The sequence below is a fragment of the Capra hircus genome, unplaced genomic scaffold, assembly GCF_001704415.2.
Source record: "Capra hircus breed San Clemente unplaced genomic scaffold, ASM170441v1, whole genome shotgun sequence".
NCBI lineage: Eukaryota > Metazoa > Chordata > Mammalia > Artiodactyla > Bovidae > Capra > Capra hircus.
Genome location: NW_017189652.1, coordinates 396245 through 412050, shown reverse-complemented (window position 1 = coordinate 412050; position 15806 = coordinate 396245). Strand labels below are relative to the sequence as shown.

Genomic DNA, 15806 nt, shown 5'->3' with positions numbered 1-15806 from the left:
ACTCCAGTGTTCTTGCCTGGAGAATCCCAGAGACTGGGGAGACTGGTGGGCTGCCATCTATGGGGTCACACAGAGTCGGACATGACTGAAGTGACTTAGCTTAGCAGCATGCTAGCATGTGAAATGAGTGCAATTGTGTGGTAGTTTGAACATTCTTTGGCACTGCCCTTCTTTGAGATTGGAATGAAAACTGACCTTTCCCAGTCCTGTGACCACTGCTGAATTTTTATATTTGCTTGCATATTGAGTGCAGCACTTTCACAGCATCATCTTTTAGGATTTGAAACAGCTCAACTGGAATTCCATCACCTCCACTAGCTTTGTTCATAGCAGTTTGCAATAACATCTACTTATTATCTCACAGTTTCAGTGGGTCAGAAATCCAGGTCGGCTCAACTAGGAGCTTGACTTGGGATCATACAAGGGCAAAATCAAGGTGTTTACAGGGCTATATTCCTTACTGGAGGTTCTGGCTTGGGGGAGTGGGGGGAAACCCATTTCCAGGCTCAATTGGAATTTAGTTCCTTCTTTCAGTTTCCATGCAGTGCCCTCTATCTTCATGCTAACAAGTGTATATCAAGTCTCTTTCATGCTTCAGATCTAACTTCGATTTCCATGACATCTGTTAAAACTTCTGCTCTGTCTCTCTCTTCCACTTTTAAGAATTCTCATGGTTACATTAGACCCACCCAGACATTTCAAGATCCTCTCCCCATCTCAAGAGCAACTGATTAACAACCTTAATTCCATGTGTCACGTTTCTTCTACCACATAACAGAACATAGTCCTGAGCATAATGCCAAGGGGCAGAGGTCATGAGGGACATTTTCCCTACCACTGGTATAATTTACATATGGTGAAACACACAGATTTTTAAATGTGCAGTTTGAGAAGTTTTGACAAATCATACCAGTTACATAAATACCACCCCAGTCAATCATCCTGCAACCTTTTAGTAAGTATCTCTACCTTGACCTGGCACCAGGCAACAAGCTCCTTTCCGGAATTACAAATTTGCTTTTGACTTTAAAAGACTTTTATATCAGTAAATTCATACAGTATGCACTCTTCAGTGTCTCGATTTTTATCTTAAGCATCGTGATTTGGAAATTTGCTCAGGCTGTCACATGAAGTTGTTCTGTCCTTTTTATTGCTGATTACTGCTCTTTTGAGGGAATATATCACAATGTATACCTTTCACTTCCACATTAACCTTTGACTTGTTTCCAGGGGTTAATGTAAATAAACCTGCTGTCAACATTCCTGTACAAGTGTTTGTGTGGCCATCTGCTTTCACTTATCTTAGCTGCATATTCGATGAGTGAAATTGCTGGATCATGTGAAAATGCACATTTAACTTTATAAGATAGTATGAACAGATTTCTGGAATGATTATACCATTTTGTACTCTCATCAACAATGCATGAAAGTGCCAGTTGCAACACATACTGGGTATGTGGTGTTGCTAGACAGAGAATGAGATGGTTGGATGGCATCACTGACTCAATGGACATGAGTTTGGGTAAACACCAGGAGGTGGTGATGGACAAGGAGGCCTGGCATGCTGCAGTTCATGGGGTCACAAAGAGTTGAACATGACTGAGCGACTGAACTGAACTGAAGTATTTTAGTTATTTAATGACTATGTGCTGATATCGTACTGTATGTTTAATTTTACATTTCTCTGATACTAAAGATACTGAGCATCTTTACATTTGTGACTGACCATTCCTGTATGTTATTTAATAACCTGATGATGCAAATATTTAGCCCATTTTTACATTGGGCTGTCTTATTATTGTTGAGTTTTGAGAATTGTTTATGTATTCTGGATACAAGCATACTTGTTTTCAAAATTTTCTCACAGCACAAAGATTTTCATTTTGATGAATTCCAATTTATCTATTTTTTTCTGCTAGTTGCTTGTGTTTTTGGTATCATATCTAAAAAGCTATTACCAAATCCAAAGTCACAGAGATTTATACCAGTGCTTTCTTCTAAGAGTTTTATAGTTTTAGCTCTTATATTGAGTTATTTGAGTTAATTTTTATGTATAGTTTAAGGAAGGGATCCAAGCCTGTGGTTGTGCAGTGTGACTGATCCTGAAGTAGAGGCCCAGATGATCAGTAGCCTGGTATCTAAATGAACCATTGGCCATTTATCTGTTAATACTGGACTATTTGAAAACTAGTGTTGAGATAATTGTACTTAATACATTGTGCTTGTATTATAGCATGCAGGATGAAGTATAGTGAATCACAGTCTGTGTATAAAATTGAATGGAGAAAATGATTTATTTAGTATCTAGATTTCTTTTGCTTTATAGGCAGTCACATGTATTTACCAGGAAAAAGTTGATAGAATTTTATTTTGATGATACCATTTTATAGTCCAGATTATTTTGGTACTGATTAACAGGATAAGCTGACTCTGAACATATCCTGACAACCTCTGCCAAGACTTGAAACAAACATCTGGGAAATTCAGTTTTATATTATCTATTCCTGCAGCTGCTCAACTTCTTCTACGCAAAGGTCAGGGAATATAATAGGTTTTCCGATGGATTTTCGATAAAATGTGAAAGAACAGTTCAGGTCAAGGACATTGTTGTGAAATATATTTGGCAAGATTTATATATCAAAGCCCAAGGGAAATACACAAACAAAACCCCACATAAGTTAGGAAAGAGTAAAACCTGTGAACCTGGGAACATTTTGTCACTTACTGTGCAGATTATGCTAAATCAGAGTCATAAATCACGTCCCAGCTGACTAGGGCCTAGGCCTTCTGTTTTCTCTGTTGCATAACCTTGTTCTTTTATCTAGCTTTTGATTTTTTCCTTTTCCCTCAGAGAGAGAAAAAATTGTTTTTGTGTACTGGTGATCCTGTTCCTTCTCTGGTCTTCCAAGCTCTTGATCTAGTAAACACTTTTTATGTCCTAGATTTTCATTTTAGTCAGAAATATTAAAATGAAAGCACTGTGCTAGTGTGTAGCAAAATACCTATCTCTGGACATAGATCTGAGTCTTATTAGAAACCACTGGCAACTTTGGAGAAACTGGGTAAGGCAGACTCAGCAGAACCAAGGAGATGGACTAGGCAGAGGAAAGGGAACAAACTCTAGGGAGGAGTGGATGACTGTGCCTCAAGGTTGCCAGGAAATGGGACAAATCAACTCAAGTTTCAATGACTAAAAGCCCTGTAGGTCTATGCCAAAGCTAGTGCCATGGAAATTTCCAGAGATGGATGAAATTAGAGCACGTTGAAATATGAATTAGTGTCACAGATTGGGTTCCCTAGAAGCAGACTGTGAGACAGAGATTGTCCTGTAGGAATGTTATTTAGAGTTGTCTTGGGATCAATACCTGAGGAAGTGGGAGTGGGCAGAGGGAGAAACTGGGCCGCCATGCAGGCCAGCCCTCCACGGAACTCTGGAGCTCAGATGACCCTTCTGAGTTGTCCCGGTTGGGCCAAGGCCACCAGGCCCCTGTGTCTATGTAATGATCAGCCATTCAGTTCAGTCGCTCAGTCATGTCCAACTCTTTGCAACCCCATGAAACACAGCACACCAGGCCTCCCTGCCCGTCACCAAATCCCGGAGTTTACCCAAACTCATGTCCATTGAGTCGGTGATGCCATCCAACCATCTCATACACTGTCGTCCCCTTCTCCTCCTGCCTTCAATCTTTCCCAGCATCAGGGTATTTTCAAATGAGTCAGCTCTTCGCTTCAGGTGGCCAAAGTATTGGAGTTTCAGCTTCAACATCAGACCTTCCAATGAACACCCAGGACTGATCTCCTTTAGGATGGACTGGTTGGATCTCCTTGCTGTCCAAGGGACTCTCAAGAGAGATTGATGCTTTTGAACTGTGCTTTTGAACTGTGGTGTTGGAGAAGACTCTTGAGAGTCCCTTGGACTGCAAGCAGATCAGCCCTGGGATTTCTTTGGAAGGAATGATGCTGAAGCTGAAACTCCAGTACTTTGGCCACCTCATGCGAAGAGTTGACTCATTGGAAAAGACTCTGATGCTGGGAGGGATTGGGGGCAGGAGGAGAAGGGGACGACAGAGGATGAGATGGCTGGATGGCATTACTGACTTGATGGATGTGAGTATGAGTGAACTCTGGGAGTAGGTGATGGACAGGGAGGCCTGTGACATTGTGCAGAAGACGGGGATCAAGACCATCCCCATGGAAAAGAAATGCAAAAAAGCAAAATGGCTGTCTGAGGAGGCCTTACAAATAGCTGTGAAAAAAAGAGAAGCAAAAAGCAAAGGAGAAAAGGAAAGATATAAGCATCTGCATGCAGAGTTCCAAAGAATAGCAAGAAGAGATAAGAAAGCCTTCCTCAGCAATCAATGCAAAGAGATAGAGGAAAACAACACAAAGGGAAAGACTAGAGATCTCTTCAAGAAAATTAGAAATACCAAGGGAACATTTCATGCAAAGATGGGCTCGATAAAGGACGGATATTATGGACCTAACAGAAGCAGAAGATACAAAGAAGAGGTGGCAAGAATACACAGAAGAACTGTACAAAAAATATCTTCATGACCAAGATAATCACAATGGTGTGGTCACTCACATAGAGCCAGACATCCTGGAATGTGAAGTTAAGTGGGCCTTAGAAAGCATCACTATGAACAAAGCTAGTGGAGGGGATGGAATTCCAGATGAGCTATTTCAAATCCTGAAAGATGATGCTGTGAAAGTGCTGCACTCAATATGTCAACAAATTTGGAAAACTCAGCAGTGGCCACAGGACTGGAAAAGGTCAGTTTTCATTCCCATCACAAAGAAAGGCAATGCCAAAGAATGCTCTAACTACCACACAACTGCACTCATCTCACACACTAGTAAAGTAATGCTCAAAATTCTCCAAGCCAGGCTTCAGTAATACGTGAACCATGAACTTCCACATGTTCAAACTGGTTTTAGAAAAGGCAGAAGCACCAGAGATCAAATTGCCAATATCCGCTGGATCATGGAAAAAGCAAGAGAGTTCCAGAAAAACATCTATTTCTGCTTTATTGACTATGCCAAAGCCTTTGACTGTGTGGATCACAAAAAACTGTAGGAAATTCTGAAAGAGATGGGAATACCAGACCACCTGATCTGCCTCTTGAGAAACCTATATGCAGATCAGAAAGCCACAGTTAGAACTGGACATGGACCAACAGACTGGTTCCAAATAGGAAAATGAGTACATCAAGGCTGTATATTGTCACCCTGCTTATTTAACTTATATGCAGGCTACATCATGAGAAACACTGGACTGTAAGAAGCACAAGCTAGAATCAAGATTGCCGGGAGAAATATCAATAATCTCAGATATGTAGATGACACCACCCTTATGGCAGAAAGTGAAGAGGAACTAAAAAGCCTCTTGATGAAAGTGAAAGAGGAGAGTGAAAAAGTTAGCTTAAAGCTCAACATTCAGAAAACTAAGATCATGGCATCCCATCACTTCATGGGAAATAGATGGGGAAACAGTGGAAACAGTGTCAGACTTTATTTTTTGGGGCTCCAGAATCACTGCAGATGGTGACTGAAGCCTGAACTTAAAAGACACTTACTCCTTGGAAGGAAAGTTATGACCAACCTAGATAGCATATTCGAAAGCAGAGACATTACTTTGCCAACAAAGGTCCATCTAATCAAGGCTATGGTTTTTCCAGTAGTCGTGTATGGATGTGAGAGTTGGACTGTGAAGAAAGCTGAACGCCGAAGAATTGATGCTTTTGAAGTGTGGTGTTGGAAAAGACTGTTGAGAGTCCCTTGGACTTCAAGGAGATCCAACCAGTCCATTCTAAAGGAAGTCAGTCCTGGTGTTTTTGGAAGGAATGATGCTAAAGCTGAAACTCCAGTACTTTGGCCACCTCATGCGAAGAGTTGACTCATTGGAAAAGACTCTGATGCTGGGAGGGATTGAGGGCCGAAGGAGAAGGGGACAACAGAGGATGAGATGGCTGGATGGCATCACCGACTCGATGGACAGAGTTTGAGTAAACTCTGGGAGTTGGTGATGCACAGGGAGGCCTGGCATGCTGCAATTCATGGGGTGGCAGAGAGTCGGACACAACCGAGCGACTGAACTGAACATAATTATGAAATGTCTGATTCATTAGCTGATCCATGGGTAAGTGGATGTGGGGTGTGTGTGTGTGTGTGTGTGCGCGCGCGCGCGCGTGCACGCACGCATGCTCAGTAGTGTCCAACTCTGTGAACCTGTGTACTGTAGCTCACCAGGCTCCTCTGTCCATGGAATTTTCCAGACAAGAATACTGGAGAGGGTTGCCGTTTCCTTCTCCAAGAGATCTTTCCAACCCAGAAGTCAAACTCGTTTCTTTTGTGTCTCCTGCATTGGTAGGTGATTTCTTTACCACTGCACCACCTTGGATAATTGGCAGTATCTGGTAATTTTAGGTACATACTGACAAAATTGGAGTTCAAGGTACTTAGATGAAAGTTATAGTCTTTTTTAGAGATAAAATTGAAGGATGTTATAGTTATTGTTTCGGCAAAGGTTTTTTTGGCTGGTAGTGTATGAGTATTGATTTTATGCTTTTCCTTATTATATGGTACTTAATGCATCAGATGACTTTTGAAAACAGTGTTTTGATTTGATGGTGGTGGTGATTTAGTTGCTAAGTCATGTCTGACTCTTGTGACCCCATGCACTGTAGCCCACCAGGCTCCTCTGTCCGTGGGATTTTCCAGGCAAGATTACTCAAGTGGATTGCCATTTCCTTCTCCAGGGGATCTTCCCAACCCAGGAATTAAACCCGGGTCTCCTGCATTGCAGGCAGATTCTTTACCAACTAAGCTATGAGGAAAGATTTGCTTTTTGATTTGATAGATGTTATGAATTGTCTGGGCTTCCCTGGTAGCACAGCTGGTAAAGAGTCTGCCAGCAGTGCAGGAGACCCAGTTCAATTCCTGAGTCAGGAAGATCCACTGGAGAAGGGATAGGCTACCTTCTCTAGTATTCTTGGGCTTCCCTGGTGGCTCAGCTGGTAAAGAATCTGCCTGTAATGTGGGAGACCTCGGTTTGATCCCTGGGTTGGGAAGATCCCCTGGAGAAGGGAACAGCTACCCACTCCAGTATTCTGGCCTGGAGAATTCCAGGGACAGCATGTCCTGGTCTGTCCAGGCTTCTATAACAAAATACCATAGACTGGTAATAGACATTTATTTCTCGCAGTTCTGGAAGCCAGACATCCAAGATCAGAGTGCCAACTGATTTGGTGTCTGGTGATGACCCTCTTGCTGGTTCAGAGATGCCATTTTTTGTTGTAACTTACATGGTTACAAGAGGTGAGATATCTCTCTCAGGGGTCCTTTTTGTGAGGGTTCTGCACAGAAACATTCAGTCTGTAGCAGGGATCCAGATACCATTTCCAGTCTGCCTTGTTCACGGTAGAGGAGAGTGAGATGGAAGCATGACCTCCAGCTATTTTTCCAAGCACGTTCAGAGAAGGGTCAACCAAAATGAATGACTTTTTCTCTTCTTCACACAGGTTTCCTCCCAGAGTGCCCAAACCTTTTCCATTCAACACATCAGTCATGTACAGAAAGACTGTGTTTGTAGAGTTCACGGATCAACTTTTTAACATCGCCAAGCCCAGGCCACCATGGATGGGTAATGTAAACAAGATTGACTCTTTCTTGTGAAACTGGGTGTCTTGTTTCCTTGAAAGGATTACCCAGCCTTGGACTGCAGTTTTTTAAGAGGGCAGCTGCCAAAGAAAATATTTTCTTGGTCAGCCTTCCCTTATTACCACCTCTTGGGGAAATACGCTGACCAAATGGTCTCAGTCTTCTTGCCTGGATCTCCTCCTGTGTTTATTCTCTAGATGTTCAAGTGCCCTTTATCTTGGACCTGGGTTCATTTTCTTTTTTCTCCCTGCTTTCAATTCCTAGTTGGTCTTATCCATGCTCATGGCTTTAAAAGATCATATATGCCAGTAACCCCCGAGTTTATATCTTCAGTTCAGACTGCTTGTTTGATACTTCCACTTAAATGTCAAATAAGCATGTGAAAGTGAAAGTTGCTCAGTCGTGTTCGACTCTTGATGACCCCATGGACTATACAGTCCATGGGATTCTCCAGGCCAGAATACTGGAGTGGGTAGCCTTTCCCTTCTCCAGGGGAATCTTCCCAACCCAGGGATCAAACCCAGGTCTCCCACATTGCAGGCAGATTCTTTACCAGCTGAGCCATCAGGGAAGCCCAAATAAGCATGTAACAAGGTGTTAAGATTTCCTGTCTTAGAATTATTTCTGAGAATTATAGCTGACAAGTAGTCCCAAATTCTAAAGAAAGATAACGGCCCACCTATTCAAGACTTGTTCAGATAGTGCTCCAAATTGATTCAGCAACCTTTAGCCCATCATGTACCTTCAAGTTTTATAAAAGAAGGCTAGGAACTTATGAAAAACTTTAGATTTGAGGATTTCCTGTGAAAACATTTTTGGTATTTTGTATATATCCCCATGGAGAGGAAGTATCTCCCCTCCCCACCATGTCAAGCTGCAGCGAGGGAGGCTTCAGGAGAACTGTTTAGAAAACTTGAGAGAATTTTTGGCGCTTGGAAGATACTGATTTGTGCCTGATTTTTATCTGGAAGAAAACTTTAAAGGCCAGAGTCTTACAGAGTTTCCCCTAATGGTGTCAGAAGGAGAGTGGGATATGGCAGAAGCTAACTGCACCGCCACTGTTAGGTGTGAGACCAGGAAGATTATTGGACAAAACTTGCCTCAAGAAAACCCTGCCTGAGAGGACTTTTTGCCAGGGCTAGGTGATCCCAGCAGAGAAGATCTGTGTGATTGCACTCTCAGAAGCACAAAATGAGAGGAGAGATAAAGTGAAAACTGGACAGGGCATATCACAGGCCAGGGGGAAATGGAATAGGGTGTCACCATACTGAGAGGGAGAGAGTTCTCAAAGAACTCATGTAAGTTCTCTAAGAAAGAAAGATGTAGAAATTTGGCCTGTGCCACATGCAGGGGGTACCAAAGCCACATTACCACTGAACGACCAAGAAAAATCTTATAATTATGCCTTTTTTCCACTCCTGTCCTAAGCTCCAACCTTAGAAGGTCCAGAGGCAGTAAGGTGATTGGGGAAGGAAGGTGAGAAAGCAGTGAACCTGCTAACCAAATATCTTTTTCTCCCTATTACTGATTTCTGAGTCTATTTCAGAGCTGAACTGGAGGAGGGGGGAATCCCTGAATTGCAGGGAACATCAAAAGTTTGCTATGAGGCCAGACTGGACTTCTTAGTACATATGATAATACTGTTAATATGTGAAGATTACTTGGGGAAAATTTGGGATTGCTCAAAATGCGAGAAAGGGAAATTCTACATACAATTCAAAACCATGAAAAAGAAACCTGTTTCATATTTTCATCCCACTAAATCCAGTGCATTCGGTAAAGCCATTTGTAAGCCTCGTGCTGCGGTTCATGGGGTCGCAAAGAGTCAGACACGACTGAGTGACTTCACTTTCACTTTCACTTATACCTAGTATGACTGTCTGTAAGTCACCAATTTCCTCCAAATTTTCTGTGCCATGGCCTGATGACCACTCGGTTGCACAAATCAAAATCACAGGAGTCATGGCTGGTTCCCATGTCTTTCATGCTTCTCTCCCACCCCATCTTCAACATGCAACTCATGAGCAAGTCTTGTTGACTTGCTGACCTAAAATAGACTACCAGATGTCTCTCCAGAAAAGATGAGTTTCTTGAGGATCAGCAGAGGATGGCAGTTTGGTGTCTGAAACCACAGCAAGTTGCAAACAAGTCCCCGAATAACAAGAAGAGAAGAGCACAGTTCGCAGAAGGGTAAAGGAATTTAGAAGGGCTCGGGAAAACAGAGTCCATGGCTGCTCATTGATTGAGTCCTTGCCAACAATGATGAGGATTTTTTTCCTCCTTGGGCTCTGCTATTGTTACAGGGCATGAGAGTTCCACTTCTGGTCTCAAACTGTATTTAACTGATGTTTCTGTTTATGAATATTTTTATTAATATTATAAATATTCATTCAAACTCTTATTATTTTGAATGTCTTCCTCCAAAACAAGTCTCCAATCCATTTCTTCTTCTAAATTCCTGTAACCTCCAAAGTCTTACATGTTATATTCCCTGCCTTCCTCTATAACCTTCTTTTCTGCTATCTTCTATCTCATTCACTTTGCTTCAGCCACAGGTTACTTTGCTATCTTCAAAGTATCCTCTGCTTCCTGCCTCATCATTTTCTAGTATGCCACCATCGTTTACAGCATTTATAACAACCTAAAGTTTTCTTGTTTATTTACATATTTAATAGCTTCCCTCATGGCTCAGTTGGTAAAGAATCCACCTGCAAAGCAGGAGACCCTGGTTCAATTCCTGGGTTGGGAAGATCCCATGGAGGAGGGAAAGGCTACCTACTCCAGTATTCTGGCCTGGAGAATTCCAAAGGCTACCCACTCCAGTGTTCTTGGGCTTCCTTGTTGGCTCAGCTGGGAAAGAATCCACTGGCAATGCAAGAGAACTGGGTTTGATCCCTGGATTGGGACTATCCCCTGGAGAAGGGAAAGGCTACCTACTCCAGTATTCTGGCCTGGAGAATTCCATGGATATAGTCCATGGGGTCACAAAGAGTCGGACATGACTGAGCTACTTTCACTTTTACTAATGTCTCTATAATTTGATCTCTATGGCCTATCTTCTTAATTACTTCATGTCTAGTGCCTAAGATGGTTTATAGAATATAGTAGGAACCCAATTATTAGTTGAATGAATCAATGCATTGAATGCATTGCCAGAAATCTGTCCTCAAAACAACCATAAGACTGGGCTGGTTATAGAAGTTAATGTATTCATTTGGCTACTACTTTTTATCAGTAATCTGAAGGACTTGCTTCTCTCCTGTAACTTTGACCATCATTTTTGTGATAAATTTTTTGGAGTGCTACCTTCCAAATGGGGCTTCCCTGATGGCTCAATGGTAAATAATCAGCCTGCCAATGTAGCAGATGTGGGTTCCATCCCTGGTTTGGGAAGATCCCCTGGAGAAGGAAATGGCAACCCACTCCAGTATTCTTGCCTGGGAAATCCTATGGACAGAGGAGCCTGGCGGGCTATAGTCCATGGGGTTTCAAAAGAGTCAGACGTGACTTACCAGCTAAACATCCTTCCAAATGACATTTGGGGGAACATGTCCTTCTTGCAGGTCTGCTGGGTCCAACTATCCAGGCTGAGGTTTATGACACCGTGGTCATTACATTTAAGAATATGGCTTCTCATCCTGTTAGTCTTCATGCTATTGGCGTATCCTACTGGAAATCTTCTGAAGGTGAGTCAAATGCCCTCCTATGGTTCGATCATACTACGGATAGAAGAGTAGTGAGTATAAGGTCATACAGCTAATGAATGGTGGAGTCAGGATTCAAACCTAGGCCCATTGCATGAAGTCAAGAACATTGTTATTTTGGTCTTATTCCAAAGCTTGTCTCTGTCCTCTGTTATCCCTTGGGGAACCAGGCCACAAATTCTAAAATCCCACTTTATCTGCCGCCTTATGCCAAGAAAACTTCCTAGGGAAGATCAAGGCCATTGGTGTAGCAATGAAACCGAATTCTCCTTCTCTTTCCTTAGATTCAGATTTTTCAGACTTTTCCTTTCCCTCCCTTTCTCCCAGTTGCTAAAATATGGATGTCACCATGTGGTTAGGGCCAACTAGCTGAAGAACAAGCTGACCTCATTACAACAAAGAATAAAAAATCTGTTTGGCCACAGTTCCCACGGTGCAAGAAGGAATGAAAGGGAATGTCACAGTGGACCCTGATATTGCCCAGATGGACTATTACATATACAGATCAAGAAGATTCAAGCAAATCATCAGTACATTATTGGAGCACATGTCCTGTACTGTATGGTCTGACTATGCTTTGATGTTGACTAAGTTCTCATGCAAAAATGGAAGAGTACTACCTTTTTTGGTTGCTCTCCTGAAGTCAGGGCAGACGTGGACTGAGGGAAGGTGAAAGATAGGAGCCGGCAGGGATATAGAGGAAAAGACATCCCAGGTTCTGCCTGGTGCCTAGCAGGCTATCCATGAGGCTTATCTACTTGAAAGCTTCCAGAATGAATCTAGGCGCATTTTTAGAGAGACCAGGGTTCCCCCAATTCTGCACCTAGGAGCTCAGCATAGAGATGACTGTTTTGTACCCTAAGCCTTGTGAATTCCAGGAAAATAGTCTATCTAATCTCTCATACATATAACAGTCCAGGAACAACACAGTGATTCAGGGGCCTAATGCCCATGTAATTTATAGTCCTATCACAAGCCTGTGTGTTTATATGTTATCATCCACAAATTCTTGGCCTCCTTAGATTAGCCTAGGGGCCCCAGCATGTAAGGTAAATCCATGATGATGATAAGTATAACTTCACATGCTTATTGACCTTTCTGATATCCTTTAATAAACTATCTGATCAACTGTTTAAGTACTTTTCCTGATACAAAGACAATGATTTGTTTATCTTTTTCTGATTGATTTGTAGAGTTAGTTTATATATTCTGAATACAAATCCTCTGACAGATAGAAATATTTACATATCTTCTTCCAGTCTGTAGCTTGAATTTTCACTCTTTTGATAATTTTTTTGGTAAAGTTCTTAAAGTTGGTGAAGCATAAAAATTCAAACATTAATGAAACACACAAAAAAGGTATCACATGTTTTCCTTGTATGTTAGACTTTGGGTCCTATTTAAGACATTTGCCTACCCCCAAGTCATGAAGGATTTCTTCCATGCTTTCCTTTAGAAGTTCTATTATTATGCCTTTCATGCTGAAGTCTATAACCCATCACAAATGAATTTTTGTGTATGGTTTCCCGATAGCATTTTAAAACAGTTTTATTGAGGTTTAAATTACATACCATGAAATTCAGTCATTTAAAGTAGTTTGATGACTGACTCAATTCAGACAGTCATGGGGCCACCAACACCATCCATGTCAAGAAGTTCTGGTCTTGCTGTTCAAACCCCATTCCTACCCCCAGCCCCAGGCAACCACTGAGCTGCTTTGTAAGCCTGTCATGTTAATCTCCCAAACCAAAACTCTGGGAAATTGTATTTCAGTTCAGCAAACAGCCATCCCCTCCTCCAGAGCAGGAGGAGTACATTTCCCTACCGTATTGGTATTGGATATGACCATGTGACTTCTTCTGGCTAATAGAATCTAAAAGCATAAGATGTATGTCAGGACAGCTAATTCCCATGGAATGTCTGTCAAAAGAGCCAGAAGGAGAGTTAAAAGCAGATCCAGGGAAATTTCAAGTTTGGTGAAAAGGGAAACCCGGTGCTAGAGAAATTCTTTTAAATTATTTTCTGGACAAGTGGGGTTCTAACACCATCCTAGGCTGTAAGTAAGGCCACACAATGAGGCTATGAAAGACAGCATGGGGGCAGACAAGTTAACAGCTGCTGACCCAAAGCTGCTGAGCAGAGATCAGGTGAAGGAAAAAGCAACCGAAGGCACCAGAGAGTGTAGTACAGTAGCCTCTGAAGCACAGCATTTGGCCTGTGGTTGAGTATTCATGCCCAGGGGTCACTGAGTTGGGGTGTCTGAGCAGGTCAGGCTCTGGGGCCCTTGACCATGCCTGGGGCAAAGCTGATACAGCTGCAGGGGGGTGAATAGAGGGCTTTCCAGAACATTCTCGAATGTTCCCAACAGTGTTGTTTGGAATATAACAGAAGATGGCAGTTGCACAAAATGCATTCTGCTCAGAGTATTTGCAGGTGGCTGGTATAGAAGCTCAAGTAAGACTCTGAAGACAGAGGTTTCCCAAAGAAAACATACCTGAGTAGACATGGCAACTTTCAAGGCTATGCACAATGCTTTTGCCCAGGCACCGCTTCACTTGGTCTGGAAAAATCACCTTTGTCTTCATCAAAGGACAGACCTTGTTGTGAGCAACCTGAATCAAATCCAAGATCTCAGGTTCCAGCTGTCAACATTCTCCTACTTTGCCAGCTGTCATTCTTTCCCTCCCCACTCCAAGAATTCTTCATTCTCCTTGGGATCCACAGGTTCCTGGCCTCCTTGTTTCTATTCTACTCTCTTGGCTAAACTGCTACCCTGGTGAAATCTGTTCTCCATCTCTTCTACTAGCAACCGAGCAAATGGTTATAGTTGAAATAAACCTTGCACCTCGCCTTAAGCAGTGCCTTACCACTGCCCGGCTATCCTCCCAATCCACTCACTGTCCTCATCAAGACAGATGCAGTTTTCACACATTCTTGACCTCTCATTAACCCCTCATCCCTCTCCCAACTTTACTATTACGTAAAAGGGGATTCTTTTCCTAATCAAATATTTCAAACAAACAAACAAAAAAAGGTACAAGAAATAATAGAGCCAACAAACATGTACCCATTAGCTCACTTTGAAAGTGACAGTCGCTCAGTCATGTCCAACTCTTTGCAACCCCTTGGACTGTAAAGTCCATGGGATTCTCCAGACCAGAATACTAGAGTGGGTAGCCTTTCCCTTCTCCAGGGGAATCTTCCCAACCCAGGGATCGAACCCAGGTCTCCCACATTGCAGGTGGATCCTTTACCAGCTGAGCTACCAGGAAAGCCTGAGAATATTGGAGTGGACAGCCTACCCCTTCTCCAGCGATCTTCCTGACTCAGGAATCAAACCGGAGTTTCCTGCTTTGCAGGCAGATTCTTTACCCACTGAGCTCTGAGGGAAGCCCTAGCTCACTTTGGCAAATCTTTTTTGAAAACTTTTTCTTTTGTTTGGCAGTATAACCGATTAACAAACAATGCTGCAATAGTTTCAGGTGGACAGAGAAGGAACTCAGCCATACAGATACATGTATCCATGCTCCTCCAAACTGCCCTCCCATCCAGACTGCACTTTGGCAAATCTTAACGTTTTGCTGTCTTTGCCTACTTTATTTTAAGAAATTAAACAGAAGACACAGTTGAAGCCCCTTTTTTAACCCCTCCGTGATCCCCTCTCTTCCTATCCAAATGTTTTCACTATTCAGAATTTGCTACCAACCCACGATCACACAGAGACATGATGACACTCTCCATCCCGAAGTGCAGCTCATGTTTTTCTAAATGTCCACCAGGGTGTGCTAAGCACCAATATTGGTCTGCTGTTGCTTTTGGATGAAGCCAATTGTCCCTAATGCCCAGTGGAGGGATACCCATTTATAAGAGAGGCTGCTTTTGTAGTGAGTCAATGCAGGGGTCTCCTGTGCTCTGTTAGAGAGGTCCCTCTATTAGATGTATAGCTATTGTGGGGTAAGATGGAGTATAAATGAAGAACACCCTGAATACCTTGAATGTTCTGGAGTCCTAGAGACCATTATGAATTATAGTTCAATAACAGTGTAAGTGTTATGGTCAGTGCCTTTGAATATTTTCTACTTCTGTCTGATGAAATGACCTAGAAGCAATAACACTTCTTTAAGAATGAATACATATAGTGCTTATTGTAGAATAAAGGTATCAGATAATTCAGAGGTCAATTTTAACATCACCAAGGATGGGAGAGCAAGAAAATATCTGTTAAAAAATCTCTGCATCTCACCCTTCCCTGACCCTCACCAGTGCTTACTAAAGTCTGAACCAAAGCACATACTCAATGCATGTCTACTGAATTGAACTGACTTGAATTAGGTAAAAAGATGGAATAATGGAAGCAATATTATTGTTACAATCTGAATTTCTTACAGAACCACTCAACCACTCATATTTGCCTTAGTGGTCAAGAACTCCTCTGAAATATAT

The 15806-nt window shown here is 42.3% G+C and overlaps 1 protein-coding gene across 1 annotated transcript in view; it reads left to right on the top strand.

Annotated features, from left to right (window-relative positions):
* Positions 1-15806, top strand: part of F8 (coagulation factor VIII) — a 136825-nt gene that overhangs the window by 2780 nt on the left and 118239 nt on the right. Inside the window, exons 2-3 of the mRNA XM_005700528.3 lie at positions 7521-7642; positions 11223-11345. Coding sequence (XP_005700585.2) covers positions 7521-7642; positions 11223-11345 — 245 coding nt within the window. The remainder of the gene's footprint in view (positions 1-7520; positions 7643-11222; positions 11346-15806) is intronic.